Here is a 15,802-nt window from a genome sequence, read left to right as displayed (position 1 = left end):
CTGCGCCCGGCGCTCTGTGCACTGTCAAGCCCAGCTGCTGTAAGCTGTCCCTCCCTCGGGTCCTCCAGCCTGGCACCGTCTGGTGTTCAGGCCTGGGAGCAGGTGTCGTACATCCTGCCCAGGTTATGGTGGGAGGGCTGGGCGGCTACCAGTGAAGCCATAATTTCCACAAATGGAAATCACCAATCAGCTTCTTCCCAGAGGAGAAAGGGCTGCGTCCCCCCCCCCGTCCCCCTGCTCCCCAGCCACTGGCCCCCCACCCAGTGACACCTGCCTGCCCAGAGCTGCCTCAAGCCTTGGCTCTCGGGGTGGCGTCTGTCCTGTTCCCTGACCCTCTGCCTGCCCCTTCTCAGGCCTCCCCTCCGGGCCGGCTTCCCTGGAGACCCACCACTTGGTTTTCCTCCCGTCCTGGCAACATTCACCAGGCTGTGGCTTCCACCCCTTCTCTGACGGTTCCTGTCCCTCCACATCCCTGAGCGAACCTGGTGTCTCCACCATAAACCTCCTGCCACCCCCATGCAGCCCTGCAGCCCATACTCACCTGTGTAGCGTCCAAGCCCTGATTCCAAGGTGCCCTTCCAAATGGACCCTTCTAGCCCCTGCCAATGATGGTAGCTGTTACTAGCATCATTAATGTCAACACTGTGAAGGAGGGGAGATATGCAGTTTTCGGGGTGTGACTCCCGTTTCTCTCAGGGGCAGGGGAGGGTTGGGGAAGGGGAGACCCTGGGTCCCGCAAAGGTCAGTCACCTGGTTGCAATGATAAAGGCCTGATCGGTGGTGGCCGGGGTCAGGGGGAGGGGGGTGTGCTGCCGCTGTCCACCAGGCCCAGGAGCCGTGGTCGTGTGAGGGTGGCTGACCCAGGGTGACCACAGCTAGACCAGCTTTGTCGTGAGGGCCCAGGCCCACAGGCCCGTCTGTGGACACCCCGGCTGAGGTCCTGCCCTCCAGCCATGTGAAGAGGGACTTGGTAGTCACCTCCCTCAGGGAGCCCTCCTCTTGTGACTGTGCTGTGTGGGAGCCCTGAGTGCTGTCACCTGCCAGGTGGGGGGTGTGGTGCAGGTGGGGCAGGGGCCGCGGCCAGGGCAGGGCCAGGCCCGGGGTCCCCCTGCACCTCCCTCCACCCACTGATGGATGAGCATCCAGAAGCACGGGAGGCCCCTGAGTGGAGACAGTCAGAGCGTGTGGAGCATCTCAGAGGAAGGATAATTCAAGCAGGACAGGGTGGGGGGAGTGATACTTCACAGGGGGTTTGAAGTGTCACCTCCCCTCCTGCTCCTGGGGGCCCAGCACCCGCATTTCCCCTGAAGGAGGCGGTGAGCTCAGAGGTGAGCATCGCATCTCTGGACAAAGGCCTGTGATCTTAAAGTCTGTGTCCATTGTTCGGAGCCCTGGGCAGGTGGCTCTGTACAAACGTCCCGCGGGCCTGGCAAGGGCTGGGGAGCCCTCGGCAGACAGCTGGCCCCTCACACCCTCTTCCTGCTGTTGGCTCACCTCTTGGAGCCCTCGTTCGCAGAGGCCCCACCCGCAGGAGGGCTACCCTGGGGTTGCTCCCTGATTTCCCGCAGCCTTGGCCTGACACCTGTAAATGAGCCCATGCCTGCAGTGTCCCATAATTATGGTCGCTGTGTGCAAACTGCATTATATTTGGCTCTCCCCACGCACCAGGCTCTTGTCGCCACTGAGCTCCCCCTCCCCATGAGTCACGTGGCATCTCCTTCCCCCTCCTCTGTGTATCTGCCAGGCCAGTCCCTGCGGGGGCGATTTGGGTTGTTTCCAGTTTTCTTGGTTATAAATAGCACCTCTGTGCATGTCTTTATTACAAATCCTTCTTTCCTCTGAAACCCTGAATAACTGAGCCCCCACGGGCACCCAGGACTCAGCCAGCACATCCTACAAAACCCCGCTCACTTCCTGGCATGTCCCCCACCCTGGGCTGCGGGGACCCCCTTGCTGTGGTCAGTTGCCCTACAGGTGGACAGAGGGCGTGGGGGCAGGAATGGGGGTTCTCCCAGGTTCGTGGGCGTAAGTAACACTGATGAACGCCGAGGAGAAGTGCCCTCGATGTCAGGAAGAAGTCCCAGGGCACCTGGACAGAGGGGCTCGCGGGCCTGGCTTGGGTCGCTCCCTCGTCAGGGCTGCTGGCTTTGCTCGCTCGTGCTCCCTCGTGGACACTCTTCACTTTTGAAAAATATAATAAGTGAAAGCATTCTTATTGTGCAGAGTTCACAGCCTTTATGTTTCTTTTATGGCATTTTACTTTTTTGAGTCAGTATGTGTAATTTTATATTTTCCTAGAAAAATTTCCATTTCAACTATGTTTTTCCATTTATTGGTAACATGCTGTGCCCGGTGCTCTTTTATAATCTCTTTATTTTGCTTCTGTCCCCCTTTTTCTACCTCCTTTTGGGGCTTATTTTTTGTTATTGACCAGACTTGTCAAAGATGTATTTTTGTTGTTCACACAAATTTTTTTCCAGTGGCTCCTGGCTGGCTCAGTTAGAAGAATGAGGACTCTTGATCTCGGGGCTGTGAGTTCTACACCTACAATGGGTGTAGAGATTGCTTAAAAAAATAAAATATTTTATTTTTAATAAAGCCCCTGGGGGGCTCAGTCGAACGCCCAACTTAAGCTCAGGTCATGATCTCACAGCCCATGGGTTTGAGCCCCGCGTCGGGCTCTGTGCTGACAGCTTAGAGCCTGGAGCCTGCCTCGAATTCTGTGTCTCCCTCTCTCTCTGTCCCTCCCCCACTTGTGTGCATGCGCTCTCTCTCAAAGAATAAATAAACATTAAACAAATAAAATAAAATCTTAAAACCTTTCTTTCCCCCAAAGATCTAGCTTTTGGTATTGCTAGATACCAAGCACTGCTCTGGGTTGCTTTTCATTTCACTAATTTCTATCTGGTCTTTAGTACATGTTCCCTTTACCTTTCTTGGGGTTATTTTGTTATTTTTTGTTTTCCGGGAGGTCGAACTGGCCTGTCTCCTCTGGGGCTGCGTGTTGTCTCGTGCGGAGTGTTGCGGCTTCCCGTGGGTCCCGTCGTGCGGGTGTTTGGTGGTTTCCATCGTCTGACGTTTTAATTTTCTGCAGGGTGGGTTTCCTCGGCTTCCTTCAGTTATTTCTTTTTTACTGTAATCCACTGTTGTCACTGAAGCTTGCCTCTCTAGGATTCCGTGGGATTTACTTTGTCCCCTCATGTCCCCGAACGGGACACCAGCACCAGTGACACCGATGCAACTGACGTGCAAGTTACACTGACGGATGGAGGCACCCATTTTAAGTGTGCCATTGCTAGGTTTGTGACAGCCGTGTCCACTGCGAAAACCCAGAGCACATCCACCATCCCAGGACACTCCCTCGGGCCACGCGGAGCCTCTGCGGGCACAGCCACTTTGTGGTTTCAACAGCCGTGGCTCCGCTCTGGAGTGATGTGTTCTCTGTCCAGCTGCTTCTGCTCAGACGTGGTCCCCACGCCTCACCCGAGCTGCTCTTTCTCATATGTTTATGGCGTTTACAGTGTGGCTGCTCCCAGGGGAGCTGCTGTAGCATTTTTATACAAATTTTGGGTTTTTTCCTGACATATGTTTTTTGTTTCTTCTGGGTAAATCCCGAAGAGAGGAATTAGTGGGTCCAAGCGAGCGTATTTGTTTTATTTTTTTATTATGAAATTTATTGTCAAATTGGTTTCCATACAATGTCCAGTGCTCATCCCAACAGGTGCCCTCCTCCATGCCCATCACCCACTTTCCCCTCCTTCCCATGTTTTGTTTTCGAAGAAACTGGTGAACACTTCTCCGAAATGGCTGCCAGGTCGCATTCGTGCATGGCATCCGTCACTCCTAGTAAACCCTAAGCGGAGGAGGCTCCAAGTCCGGGTCCGGGCCCAGCCAGCTGTGCCACGGCCCTGTTCCGTCTGCAGCGCTGATGTCCTCTGGGCGGACGCGTGGCCAGGCAGTGGGGGCACCCCTGGTCCCCAACACACAGCTCCCCTCTTCTTCAAGGACAGATGCTCAGCTGGGTCAAGACTTTTTCCCAGCATCCTTTGTGGCTGAATGAAGTCATGTGATTAGACTCTGGACAAAGCTGATGAGTCCACTGTCTGTCCTCTGTTTGGCTATCCAGATGTGATGGCCAGATCTCCATGTCAGAGCACTACAGCAGAGAGCTGGGGGGCAGCCTGGGTCCCCCAGGGGCTCCATGGAGGCCAGCAGCCACCAGCACCAGAATGGCTGCCTGCTCAGGGAGAGGGGAGTGGATGTCTGTGCCACACAAGCCCCAGGCTGATCCACGTGGGTCATGCCATGTGGGGTTCATGCCAGGAACCCCAGGCCTCTGGCTCATGCCCTCTGGGCCTGAGGGTAAGATGGTGGGCAGGTGGGTACAGGAGGGGCCTGACTCACGCCCGGAGGCAGTTCCCACAACGCGTCCCTGGTGTTCACGGTGAGGGAACAGTGGCCAGGAGTGACTGCCTGACCCCTCCTGGCCATTTAGGGCACTGGTATCATGTCGCCTGGTCCCATTGGCCTGAGCAGGCCTGGTCAATGGGGATACTGTGCAAGCCCAACACTGGGTCAGGAGCACTGGGTTGGGATGATGCCTGGCCTTCTGGGGCCCAGGGCCCAAGGCATATCTGAGGCTGGCAGTGACACTGCCCAGGAGGAAATTGGGCAGGAGGTGCCAGTTGCTGGGGGCCGGGGAGGGGGCCCAGGCAGCCAGAGGCCTCAGCAGGGTGCTGGGGATGTGGCAGGAACAAGGCCAAGCCCTGGCCTGGAAATGTGCTCAGTGGGAGCCTTCTAGGTGTGTGCTCAGCGTGCTCCCTGATGACTTGTGCCCGGGCAGTATGGTGTCTTTCAGCCAGATGGTGCTCCCCACCTCGTGCTTGGGTGCCTAGTGAGAAAGGAGTCTGGAGGGTCTGTGTTCCTGTGTCCCTGGGCAGAACCTTTGTTCAGGCCCAAGGAGACTGCCCATGTGAGCTGCCCACTTACCAGCTAGCTTTGTCTCTTTGCTTGTGAGTCACGTAGACGGCTTGCGCTCCTTTGCAGGACTCAGGTGCCGGGCAGAAGATGCAGATGGACAGACGGCAGGGGGTGGGGACCTTTGCGGCCCCTCTTCTTCACCTTCATTCCTGGAACACACCAGCTGCTTCCAGCCACAGGGCCTTTGCACGGCCGCTGCTTCTGCCTGCAGTGCCCTTTCCCCTCATTCCTTCTGTCACTCAGATCTGAGCTGAAACCTTACCTCCTCAGAGAGGCCCTCCCTGGGCGCACACTCTGAATTTGCCGCTCTGTCACAGTCTAGCAAATCACTTTGTTTTGAATTTACTTATATGCCACATTTCTTATTTGTTTCTTGTTGGTCTTGGGCGTAAGCCCTGCAAAGACAGCAACCTTGTCTACCTCATTCCTTAGGGTGACCCAGTGCTTGGGCAGAGCCAAGCACAGAATTGGCACACAGTAGCCACATGAACAAGCCCACAGTCACTCATAGCAGAGTGTAGTGCTTAAAGGTGCCAGCTATAAAGTTAGGCGGTCTGGGCAACAATATTGGTTTTGCCACAGATTAGCTGTGTCACCTGAGTCCTTCTGTGCCTCAGTTTCCTCATCTGTAAAAGGAGGTCAATGATAACCCATAGCTTGCCAGGTTGCTATGAGGTTTATATGAAGTGGTGGGTGTTGAAACTATAGAAGTTTCTAGCATGTAGTGGGTACATTGTAAATTGTAGCTATGGCCTTCATCATCACCACCATCACCACCACCACCACCATCATCACCATCATCATAATCACCGTCATCATCACCACCATCACCACCATTACCACCGTTACCACTATCATCACCATCATCACCATCACCATCATCACCATCACCACCATCATCACCATCATCACCATCACCACCATCATCACCACCATCATCATCACCACCATCATCACCACCATCACTATCATCATCACCATCACCACCATCATCATCACCACCATCATCACCACCATCATCATCACCACCATCACCATCAACATAATCATCACCATTATCACCATCATCACCACCATCACCACCATCATCATCATCACCACCACCATCACCACCACCATCATCACCATCATCATCACCAACATAATCATCACCATTATTACCACCATCATCATCATCACCATCATCATCACCATCACCACCATCATCATCACCACCACCATCACCACCATCATCACCATCATCACCAACATAATCATCACCATTATCACCATCATCACCATCATCATCACCATCATCACCACCATCATCATCACCATCACCACCACCATCATCACCATCATCATCACCAACATAATCATCACCATTATTACCACCATCATTATCATCACCACCATCATCACCACCACCATCATCACCATCATCACCACCATCATCATCACCAACATAATCATCACCATTATTACCACCATCATCATCACCATCACCACCATCATCACCATCACCACCAACATAATCATCACCATTATCACCATCATCACCATCATCATCACCATCATCACCACCATCATCATCATCACCATCACCACCACCATCATCACCATCATCACCACCAACATAATCATCACCATTATCACCATTATCACCATCATCATCACCATCATCACTGTCATCACCACCATCATCACCACCATCATCACCATCATCACTATCATCATCATCACTCTTCACCATCATCACCATCAACATCACTACCACCATCATCACCATTATCACCATCACCATCACCACCACCATCATCACCACCACCATCACCACCACCATCATCATCACCATCACCACCATCATCACTATCACCCTTCCACATGCCTGCCACAGTGTCTTGCACTGGCTGCCATGTCAAGGGCTAGGTGATTGGAGATTGATGGATTAGTGGTTTCCTCTGGGAAACCATAGCCTACTCTTCCAGGCAGATGACTGGGCCTGGGAAAGGTGGTGGCAGTGACATCAGCCCCTGGAGGTGAGGAGGACAGGGAAGGCTGTGTCTCTCCTTGGGAGAATGAGCCCCATGTGCAGCACTTTTGGCTCTGCAGATGTGATGCTTGTTGCCATGGTGACTGTCCTAACAATAACCTCCCAGAACTGATATTCCCCACACCCGCCCCAGCTGCCACCTGGGAGGGAGAGCCCTCCTCGCTGACGAAAGCCAGTGAGAGAGGATAAGGTGGGAGGCAGAGATGATGCAGGGGTGCGGGTTGAAGAGGGCCCTTCCTGGAGGAGGGTTGGGAGGCCAGAGCCAAATGAGAGGGCTTTTGGGGCCTGGGACTCCAGAAGGGGTCATGGCTCACAGCCCTTCTCCCTTCCAGCTTTCTACTCTGCTGGGGAGGAGCTCTCTGAGTCTGGAGGTGGAGAGCAGTCATCCCCCCCTGCAGCTCCCTCATTAGCTTGCCCTTCCTGTCCTTCCTGCCCTCCTCCGAGTTGCTCCACATCATGCCTTGAACCTTCCAACCCAGGCGAGGGGCTGCCTGGGGGACCCCGGTTGCTAACAGGAGTAGAGGAGGGGCCTTAAATCATACCCTTTAGTGACCCTAACTTCTGTGGAAACTTGGTCCTCAACCAGCAAAAGGCACCTCAAAACAGACAGCCCAGAATGCTACTGTGCCCTTGCCTGGGGCTGCAGGAAGTGTGCATGTGCGTGTGCATGTGCATGTGTGTGTGCGCACGTGTGTGTGTTTGTATCCTGCACACATGTGTCTGCGTGTGTGCGTGCATGTGTGTGAAAACAAAAGACAAGAGAAGGTTGGCAGGGTAGTGGGGGGTGAGTCCCAGCCCCTCGTTGGCTGTGTGACTTTGGCTAAGTTACTTTACCTCTGTCTCTCCACCGTCCCTTGTAGTAAAACAGGGATAATAATAGTATGTGCCTCCCAGGATTGTTTGAGAATTTGGTGAGATAGCACATGTAAAACCTGTGAACAAATCCATGTTAGCTGTCATCATGATTTTAATGCCACTTTGTCCTGGCGTGCTGCCAGGAGCATGTGTGACCTTGGCAGCACAAAGGGTCTGCCTGCAGCCTGGAGAGAGGGGTGCACTTTTGTTTTGTTTGTTTTGCTAATTGTATTCTATTGTGTGGGACTGCCTCCTTCTCCTTCCAGAGTCCAGAAGGATGCGACCCGGCTCAGCATGTGCCCGCAGGACAAGCAAGCCCACCCCTGCCCAGGAGAGGGGGCAGCTGCCCCTTAGGCGCCCAGCATGTGCTGGTGGCAGCTGCAGGCATGCCAGTGGTCTCCCCTCTTGCCCGGCATCGCTAAGGTCAAGGCCAGACCACCCTCCCCACAGGGTCCCTTGCTCTAAGCCGGGCACTTGCCAGAGTATTCCTTGGCCTCTGGCCGTCTCCTGGGTGCCAGTTAAGTCTAGAAACCTCCCCAGGACAGGGACTGGCTGCCAGTCCGCTCATCCACCTCACAGCCATTTGCCAGGGCCCGGCTGCCCCCACCCCAGAACCCTTTCATTCGATCTTCCACTCAGGAAACACTTACTGTGGCTTTGGGGCAGCCACAGATCAGGGTGACAGAGACGAGCAGGACAGGCCCACAGCCTCTGCCTGGGGAGCCCATGGTACCATAAGTAGCTCAGATCAGGACAGCTGCCTGACCTACATCGAGAGCTAGCTGCTGGAAACTTCTATCCTCAGGGCCTGCCCAGGCCTGACCCCGCCTCTGTCCCCTCACTAGAGGGTGGGTGCCACAGCCAGGTGGGTCCTCCGCTGGCCCTGGAGCCTGGTTCCAGAGGGCAGGCCGGGTGTGACCCTAGGGGAGGCTGGTTTGTGGAAATGGGGTCAGCCCGGCCTCTCCTGCCCCTCCCTCCTGCTCCCTCCTCCTCCTCTGTTCCAGGGTCATGTTCAGGATGGACCCTCTTCTAGGCCAGGGAAGGGGGCAGGCAGGTGGACTAGTCCTGAGAGGGGAGAATGTGTCCCCCTAACTGGACACAGAGCTGTGAACTCTCAGGCCTCCTGACTTACTGCCCTTGCAGCCCTGCTCCCCTGACTCCCCGGCCCTCCGCCTCAGCTCCTGCGCTGGGACACCCCTGCATCCAGTCCTCGGGGAGTGAAGGAGAGGGGCCTGGGGCCACGGGAAACAGACAGCCGGCAGGCACCGTCTCATCCCCCACCCTGCTTGGTGTGCAAGGCCCCCTGGGCAGCTCTGCCCGGCTGGGATGTGGGGGCTGCGGGTGGGGGTGCACGACTGTGCAGTGCACGAGCGGTGCAGACAGGACAGGAGGGTTCCCGTAATATCTCCTCCTGGGTGTGCAAGGAGCGAGCCCTGTGGAGGCTGACATACGTGTCCCCCGTCCATCCAGGTGCGTCTGAATTCCCTCTGGCGGTCCGGGGTGAGGTGGGCACTCGGGGGAGAGAGAGGACAGGGTCCATTGTGTGCAGTCTCCTGTGTGTGTTCAAGGGGGGATCTCCGCAGGGAACAGAGAAATTGGCTTGGGTGGCCTGTGATGCCTGTGTGTGCGCGTGCATGGACTTGGGTGCGGGCCCAGCATGTGCGGGGCGAGGGCGTGGGTGCGGCTGCAGGGGAGTGGTGCAGGTGCAGGGGAGTGGTGCGGGTGCATGTGCTGGGGAGCGGTGCGGATGCAGGGGAGTAGTGCGGGTGCATGTGCAGGGGAGCGGTGTGGGTGCAGGTGCAGGAGAGCTGTGCGAGAGCCATGCGGGTTCGGGGAGCGGTGCGGGTGCGGGTGCAGGGGAGCCATGCGGGTTCGGGGAGCGGTGCGGGTGCGGGTGCAGGGGAGTGGTGCGGGTGCAGGGGGAGCGGTGCGGGTGCGTGTTCAGGGCGCGGGAGCCGTGCGGGTGCAGGACGCGTGCAGGGCGCGTGCAGGGGCGGCGGGCGCGGCGGCGGCGGCGGCGGCGGCGGTGACAGCCGCGCCCGCGCTCCCCGCGCGTAGGTGTGCGGCGCGCTCCTGGCGGGGACGGAGCGCGCAGATCTCGCGTGCGCTCGCCGCCCGGCGCAGCCCAGCCCGGCCCCCGCCCGGCGCCGCGAGCCGAGGTGTCGCCCGCGCCCGCGCCCGAGTCGCCGCCGTGCCCGCGAGCGGGAGCCGGAGTCGCCGCCGCCCGAGCGCAGCACAGCGCACGCCGAGCCCGTCTGTCGCCGCCATGGCCACTACGGTGACCTGTACCCGCTTCACCGACGAGTACCAGCTCTACGAGGATATTGGCAAGTAAGAGCCGCGGCGCGCGCGGGCCGGGCAGGGACCCCCGGACCCCCGGACCCTCCTCGCCGCCGGCTCTGGGCGCACTGCGGCCCCGCGCGCCCCCGGCTCCTCCCGGCTAGGGGCCCGAGGCGCTCGGCCCCGCGCGGCCCCGACCCCTCGGGCCCCGGGCCAGGCTGCCGGACCTCGGCGCGCGCAGCTCCGCCCGGCCCTGTTCGGCGCGGCCGCCCGGCCGGAGGCCGGCGCTCGGGGCGCGGGGCTCGGCGCCGCGGGGGCGGCAGCAGGTGTCCCCGGAGCGCCGGGCAGACGTGACGCATTTGGCGGCAGGAGGTCAGAGAGGAGCGGCGCGCGGGGGCGGCCTCGGGGCCTGGAGCGCGGGGGAGGGGGCGGCCCTGGCCTGAGGGTCGCTCCCGACGCGGGCCGCGCTGTCCCCACCCCCCACCCGGCGGCCGGGCGCGGGGGCGGCGAGACCGGCTCGGCGTCTGCTCCTCCGCGTGGCTCCATCCGCGCTGGGGGTGCCCGCTGCGCTCCGGGCCGCGTGGGAACGGCCTCTGCCGTGGGGCCCCCGTGGAGTCGCGGGTCTGGAGGATTTTCCCCCAGATTCTTCTGGAAGGAGGAGGCAGGGGAGCCGAGGGGCTGAGGTTGGGGAGCTTGGCGGATCCCTGGGGTGGAGATGAGGGGGTGCGGTGGGGAGCCTGACGGGCCCCCTGATTTCAGGGTCATCGAAGTAGGCGGAGGGTGTATTTTGGAGAGTTATTGACACGCGTGCGGGGGTGGGGGTGGGTAAAATGGGGAGGGGCTTCGAAGGCTCGGTTCAGGTGGGGCCTCACCCCTGGGGAACAGGTGGCCCCTGGACTCTAGGTGGGGTGCCCCTGGACTCTAGGTGGGGTGCCCCAGGGGCTGCTCTCCGCCCGGGGTGAATCAGGGTGGCTGCAGCCGGCCTCCCTGGGCCGGCTCCGGAACTCCTGAATCCCTAGGCTCCAGCCCCGCGCGCGGCCAGAGCCCCATCTTCCTCCGTCGTTCTCCCGCCCTCCCGCGTGGTGGGGGCGCTGGCGAGGTTTCCTCTTACACATCCAAAGGCAGATCCTTCTCTGAAAAGGGTTCCTGATGGTGCTTGTGTTGGTGAGGGGTGTCGATGGTTGATGATTGTAGGTGCTGATCAGGGAAGAGAGTGGGGCTGTGCTGATTATCCGGTGCTCCCTGCATGTGGGGGAGGTTGCGGGTCAGGCCTGAGGGCTGGTCAGCTGGGTGGAGGAAACCCCAGGCCAGGAAACCCCTGGCCTGGCCCTGGGGGGCAAGGCCATGCCCTGAAGGCCCAGAAACTCCTTTCTGTCCTGTGGGTGCTGTTTGGGTGCCCAGCCCCTGGGGCTGGTGGACCTGGAGAGCGGAGCAGAGGCAGAGGGCCAGGGAGGGTCCAGCACACCCACCGTGTGCAGTCCTGAGGCCCTGAACACGGGCCTGGAAGAAGCTGGGCCGAGGCAGCAGGCTAGGGGGTCTTCAGAGGGCTTGTTTTCCCAGGAAGAGGGGGGCGGTGGGAGGAAGCTGTCCTTTCTGGGGGACTTTCTCGTTTTTTCTGTGCTGGCCCTAGAGCACATGGACCCTGAACCAAGTGCCCCTGGGCCCCTCTCCTCAAACCGAAGCTGGCTCTGCCTACCCCTGCACTTTTCTGTGGCTTCTGAGGGCCTGGCATTGTGGAGGTTGGCCCCCCTCAACTCCAGGCTTGCAGTTCCGGCAGCCACGGATTATCCTGGGCACTGCCGCCCACGTCCACACGGGAAATGGAGGTCTCTGGGCTGCCCTGGGCAGGGGCCGAGGGGACCTCACAGTGGAGGCCAGCCCCCCCACCCCACCTGGAGCAGCTTCCAGAAAGGAGCCACGTGGCTGCCGTGGTGTATAGCCAGGGGGCTGGAGAGTGAGTGGGTGAAGCACCCCAGTCGTGGGGCGGGGGGCAGGTGCCTGGGAGGAGAAGGGAATGTACCCCAGGACCTTGGGCCGACCCTCTGGGGCTGGGAGGGTTTCAGTCTGGCCCAGCATTCCTTCGTGGAGTGCCTTAGGCACCGGGCCTGGTGAGGGCCTGTCACAGCCCTGCTGGGGCATCCTGGGTAAGGGAGGCCAAGCAGGTGCAGGGGTGGCTGCAGGGGGCAGGGGGGCTGGGGTCCAGGCGGCCATGTTGGCCGGTTGTTGACAGCGCCTACCCAGGGCACAGTTGGTGCTGCTTCCCGGCCTCAGGTGGATGCTTCCAAGTTTATTTAAAGCTGCAGCCCCTGGCACCGGACGACGCTGAGCTCTCTGCCCGGGAAGGACCGGGCCACAGGCCCGCAGCTGCCTGGTGACGTGGCCACTGCCACTCCCCTCCCTGCTCCGGCCCCTTCCCTGTCTGCCCTTCTCCCCGGCTGTGCTCAGGATCCTTCCCTGGGGGCCTGGGGATCTGAGGACCAAGACAAACTGTTTTCTGGGGCTCTGACCTGCCTTGCTGAGCAAGGTGGCCACACTGGGCCAGGGCTCCTGAGTCCTGGGTTAAGAGCCCCCTTGAGCCAGGGGCCCCAGGCAGGCACACAGCAGGGTCTCCAAGCCCTTGGCAGCGATGCAGTGTTAGTTTTATTGTGTAGATTTTAAAAATTGAGAAAAATTCCAGGAGTAATAAAGCGAGCGCCTGTGCGTCTTCCACCGAGAATCGAAAACGTTCCAAGTGTGTGTTCCGTAACCGCAAGTGAGTTCTGCAGATCTCATGGAAAGGCACGGCAATTCTAGGTAACCACCAGGTCGCTGGTGTGACGGGAGATCTTCAAAAATCTACACATGGTAACTGCGTGAGGTGACGGCTGTGTTAGCCTAACGCAGGGGTCATGCCCTGATACACACTTGGGCACCAGATCCGTATACTCACTCGAGGTTGTGTGTTGATTACGTCTCAATAAAGGTAGAAAACAAACGAAGTGGGATTTGTTCTCCAACCACAGTCACATATCTGGATTTTATCCTTCCCAACTTTCTCACTCCTTTACACTCAGGTATAAGGCCCACGACTAACGCATAGTATTGTCTGGTGTGTTTTAACTCAACCACAACAGTTCTGACACGTGTTTTCACTCCTCTTGGGCCTGCTGGCACCTGTCGCACTGATGCGTTGACCGGCCATGGCTGCTGGCAGGAGGCATGTCATAACCACTACCCTCTGCATGGAGGCCTGCGTGGCTCCCAGTGGCCTCTCTGTCCAGTCCCGCGGCAAGTTTGCTGGTGGGAGGGCTTCTGTAGGATCTGTCCCGGCCACACTCTCCACATCCCCCTGTGTGTCTAGCCCCTCCTGGCATGCTGTCGCTTGTCACTGGCAGATCTTAGCTGTTTGACGGGTGGTTGGGTAGGAAGAGGTATTTTGTGTTCGGGCTCCCAAATCTGCCACTTTGCGGGGGGGTCACCTTCTTTAAAATACGAGCGATCTCTCCAGAAAAAGTAGAAGTAGCTGCCGTGAGGTTTTGGTTTCAGGGTCTGGACGCTCCAGACCCTGGAGGGGTAGGGTGGCCACTACCTGGTGGGGTAGGGTGGCCCCTTTGTAGCCACCTCCCAAGTGCATGTCCCCGATTCGAGTTGAGTGGGAAGCTGCCCTCCCGCCCCATTTTACAGACACAGAAACATGGCTCAGGGAGGATGGGTGGCTGGTCCCAGCGGTGAGGAAGGCCCGGTCTCCAGGCCAGGGCTCCCCACTCCTCCCAGCACCCCCTGAACTTTGCTAGGCCCAGAGCCAACCTTGGTGTGTCCTTGACCCCATGCAGTGGAGAGCAGCCCCTGTCCTGGGATGTGCACTCCCCCGCCCCCACCAGCGGGCCTTCCTCTGCACACTCTCAACCAGCAAGTGACCCGCTAGCAGGTTTGTGGATAGACAGGACGTTCAGAGCAAACGGATGGCTGAGTCTCCTGAGCTCTGAAGCCGGGTGGGCTCCCTGGAGGAGGAACGACATGTTTGCTCTCTCACGCCCTCCGGTGAGCGTTTCCAGCCTCAGTGCCTTTGCTCATGAGCCTCCTCCCCTGCTGCCCAGCCCAGACCCCCACACATGGGCAACACCCCCCCCCCCTCAGGCTACAGTTGGGCCCCAGGCCCCTTCAGTGCCAGGCCTGGCCACTGTACGTTTGAGGGAGGGGTGAGTGAACTGGGCCCGGAGCTGGAGTCTCACCCTTAGTGAAGGGTGTTTAGGAAAGAAGTCACACACGCTGAGGTTGCTGCAAGACGCACATGAAGGTGACGCTCGTTTGGTTACTATTGAACGGTATTTTTATACCATAACCTACTTTGCTGGGAGCTAAGAATACACCACGCGCTCGCTACCTGCACTTTCTCTCCTGGTGACAGGCCCAGTGGCGAAGTGGTGCTTGTGACATCAGCCAGCTCCGTGCGAAGGGTGGGTGCGGCGACCTTTCCCCTGTCACAGCCGAGGCGGGTGGAGGCCGCAAAGGCCCGGGTGGGGATCCAGGCGGTGGGCCACCTTCTGCTCCCCGTGGAAGCTCGTGACCCTGCTCGGTTCTTTCCACTGGCTGACTCAGGGCCGCTTGTGGTCTACTCTGACCCTCGGCTTTTCAGGATGCTGCCCATCCTCAGCAGGCTGTTCTTCCAGCACAAGCAGTGCCCCCTGGCTCCTTTATGAAAAGCTACTGTTTCCTTTGGTCCCACAGCACCCGATACTCTGCCCCCGTTTGGGACCAGCAGGGCTTGAAATTTTATTTTCTTAAACAAACTGCAAAGGCAGTATCGTCTTATGAAGAGAATAAATACATGAGTGTGTGCAGGAGAAGTGACTCTTTTACCCCCGCTTTCCTCCGTGCCCCCAGGAGCCTGGGCTGTGCACATGTCTACATATGTGTACGCATACACGTGTCGCACGTATATCAGATTTTAAAACACAGATGGCATCACCATAGATGTGATTCTGCGTTCTGTTTGCCCCTCACACCTTATGCTGACCCGAGTCACTGTTTCCCTCCAGCTCGGGGCTGGCAGTGCCCTGAACATGGAGGGTGCGGTTTCCTGACGGGCATGACGGAGGGATGAGAGGGCCCTGTGTTTGAAATCGGGGCTCCCAAGCTTAGCGGGGTGGGGGGGAGGGCACGGTCATTGTGCATGAATAAGAACAAGGGTCACCTACTCTTCAAAAAGAACCCAAGAACAGATTCCTCTCCTCTTGTTACTTGAAGAATCGCCCAAGCGCCTACAGGAGAGACACATATGTCTTCTTCTGCCTAAAAAGGCCCTGTTCCCTGAGAGTCCTTGTTGTCCCCCCGGGATTTAACAGGTGCCAAACAGGACAGTCCAGGCGGAGGTGACATGAGCAGGCTGTCTGCTCCTTGGACATGTCCCGTGCCCCCCTCTGCTCTCCAAGGCCACCTCCCGGGCTCAAGGCAAGAGATGTGGCCTTTCTGGAGATTTCAAATACATGTTCACAAAATTGAATTCCCTCTTTCTCTCCCACAAAAATGGAATCTGATTTTTAAAGCATCTTTCACAGCTGCGTGTCACTTTGTTAGTGTCGAAACATAAAAATACATTATGTATCAACTTGGTTTTCCGAAAATTATCATATTGGCATATTACATAGAAATGTATATTTTATTCCTGTAAAAATC

The 15,802-nt window shown here is 58.2% G+C and overlaps 1 protein-coding gene across 11 annotated transcripts in view; it reads left to right on the top strand.

Annotated features, from left to right (window-relative positions):
• Window positions 1–10,038: 10,038 nt before the first annotated feature.
• The window catches only part of CAMK2B (calcium/calmodulin dependent protein kinase II beta), an 80,993-nt gene continuing 75,229 nt past the window's right edge, over window positions 10,039–15,802 (top strand). For 5 of the 11 annotated variants that reach the window (XM_043588357.1, XM_043588355.1, XM_043588352.1 and 2 more), the window contains exon 1: window positions 10,040–10,198. In XM_043588357.1, the coding sequence (XP_043444292.1) occupies window positions 10,134–10,198 (65 nt within the window). In that variant the 5' untranslated portion in view covers window positions 10,040–10,133. Of the gene's footprint in view, window positions 10,199–15,802 lie in introns of all 11 variants that reach the window. The other 6 variants (XM_043588354.1, XM_043588351.1, XM_043588348.1 and 3 more) reach the window with 2 other exon arrangements.

The sequence above is a fragment of the Prionailurus bengalensis genome, chromosome A2 (genome assembly GCF_016509475.1).
Source record: "Prionailurus bengalensis isolate Pbe53 chromosome A2, Fcat_Pben_1.1_paternal_pri, whole genome shotgun sequence".
Classification (NCBI taxonomy): domain Eukaryota; kingdom Metazoa; phylum Chordata; class Mammalia; order Carnivora; family Felidae; genus Prionailurus; species Prionailurus bengalensis.
Note: the sequence above shows the minus strand (reverse complement) of the source record. Positions and strands in the feature narration are given on the sequence as shown.